Here is a 1,484-nt window from a genome sequence, read left to right on the forward strand (position 1 = left end):
TCAGCGCTTCTGTCTCACATCGATGTTTCTATCCCTCTCTCCCTTCCTCTCTCTCTAAAAAATCAATAAAAACATATTTTTTTAATTTTTTATTGATTGATCAATTGAGATACCCAGCCCTTCTCAATTTTCCATCACAATATCTAAACATCATAGGCCTCAGAAGAGATTTCTCAACTTCCAAACACACAGGACTATTTATTTGCTTTCCCTTTACTATCCCCACCAGGTAAACAACCTGAGTTGGGGGGCTCCCACCCCACAAGGGGTGGTCACCCTGGCCCCTACACTCAGGTGGAATCAATTCTCCTGGGGGTTAGAATTTTAAACAGTTGCTCCCGGATCTGCTTGGTCTTGATCCCATAGATAATGGGGTCTAGTGCAGGGGGAAAGAGCAAGTAGAGATTGGCAAGGAGGACCTTGGTAGCAGAGGCTGTGGGTGGGCCGAAGCGCTGCATGACCACAGAAAGAAAGCCTGGTCCATAGAAGAAGAGGATAACACAGACATGAGCCGTACACGTGCTGCCTGCTTTAGCACGTGCCTCGGGTGAAGGAAAACGAATCACGGTCCTCACAATCTGCCCATAGGTGTAGGCAATAAAGGCCACATCCCCCACACCAAGAAAGATTGCCACAGCAAAGGCATAGAGGTTGTCCACGGTGGTGGCCCCACAGGCCAGTTTCACCACTGCCATATGCTCACAGTAGGTATAGGCAATCGTGTGGGAGCCACAGTAGGGCAGCCGATGGGCCAGGCTTGGAAAAGAGATGGTCAGTCCCACGCCTCGCAGCACCACCAGGCCTCCGATCTTGGCCACAACAACTGGGGTAAGAATAGTTGCATAACGCAGTGGGTTACAGATGGCCACAAAGCGGTCCAGGGCCATGGCCACCAGCACTCCTGACTCCATGGCAGAGAATGCATGGATGAAGAACATCTGGGAAAGACAGGAGTGGGAGTTGATGGCTGTAGCACCAAACCAGAAAATGGCCAGCATCTTGGGCAGAGTGGAGAGGGAGAGAACCAGGTCGACAAAGGAGAGCATGGCAAGAAAGAAAAACATGGGCCGGTGCAGGCAGCGTTGTGTTCGAATAAGAAAAAGCAGAACACCGTTCCCGGTTACTGCCAGGAAGAACATGAAGCAAAAAGGAAGTGAGATCCAAATGTGGGCAGCAGTCAGTCCTGGAATGCCAGCCAAGAAGAAAGTACGTGGGAAGAGATAAGAATTATTGGAAAGAATCATGGTGATCATCTCATTGAGAAGAACAATGGGCCACTGCAATAAAAAAAAGGGCAGGGTAAATTCAATGATGTGAGATTGGAAGCTCAGAACCTACGGTCTCACTAACACCAACAATACCATCACTCTTCCCCCATAATTCTCAGAAAACAGTCAAAAATAAATTTCAGTGATCTTTTTTTATATATGTTTTTATCGATTTTTTAGAGAGAGAGAGAAATATCGATGTGAGAAAGAAATAAG

The 1,484-nt window shown here is 47.4% G+C and overlaps 1 protein-coding gene across 1 annotated transcript; it reads right to left on the bottom strand.

Moving 5' to 3' along the window:
* Nucleotides 1–290: 290 nt before the first annotated feature.
* On the bottom strand, nucleotides 291–1,244 carry LOC118627550 (olfactory receptor 52K1-like). The gene has a single exon (XM_036257778.1). The coding sequence runs from the start codon at nucleotides 1,242–1,244 to the stop codon at nucleotides 291–293; it is 954 nt and encodes a 317-aa protein (XP_036113671.1).
* Between the last annotated feature and the right edge of the window lie 240 nt (nucleotides 1,245–1,484).

Source organism: Molossus molossus, unplaced genomic scaffold (genome assembly GCF_014108415.1).
Source record: "Molossus molossus isolate mMolMol1 unplaced genomic scaffold, mMolMol1.p scaffold_m16_p_13, whole genome shotgun sequence".
In the NCBI taxonomy this organism is placed as follows: domain Eukaryota; kingdom Metazoa; phylum Chordata; class Mammalia; order Chiroptera; family Molossidae; genus Molossus; species Molossus molossus.

What these genes read in the sequence shown, in the direction of transcription:
- LOC118627550 (XM_036257778.1), bottom strand. Translation starts at nt 1,244, where the DNA reads ATGATTCTTTCCAATAATTCTTATCTCTTCCCACGTACTTTCTTCTTG.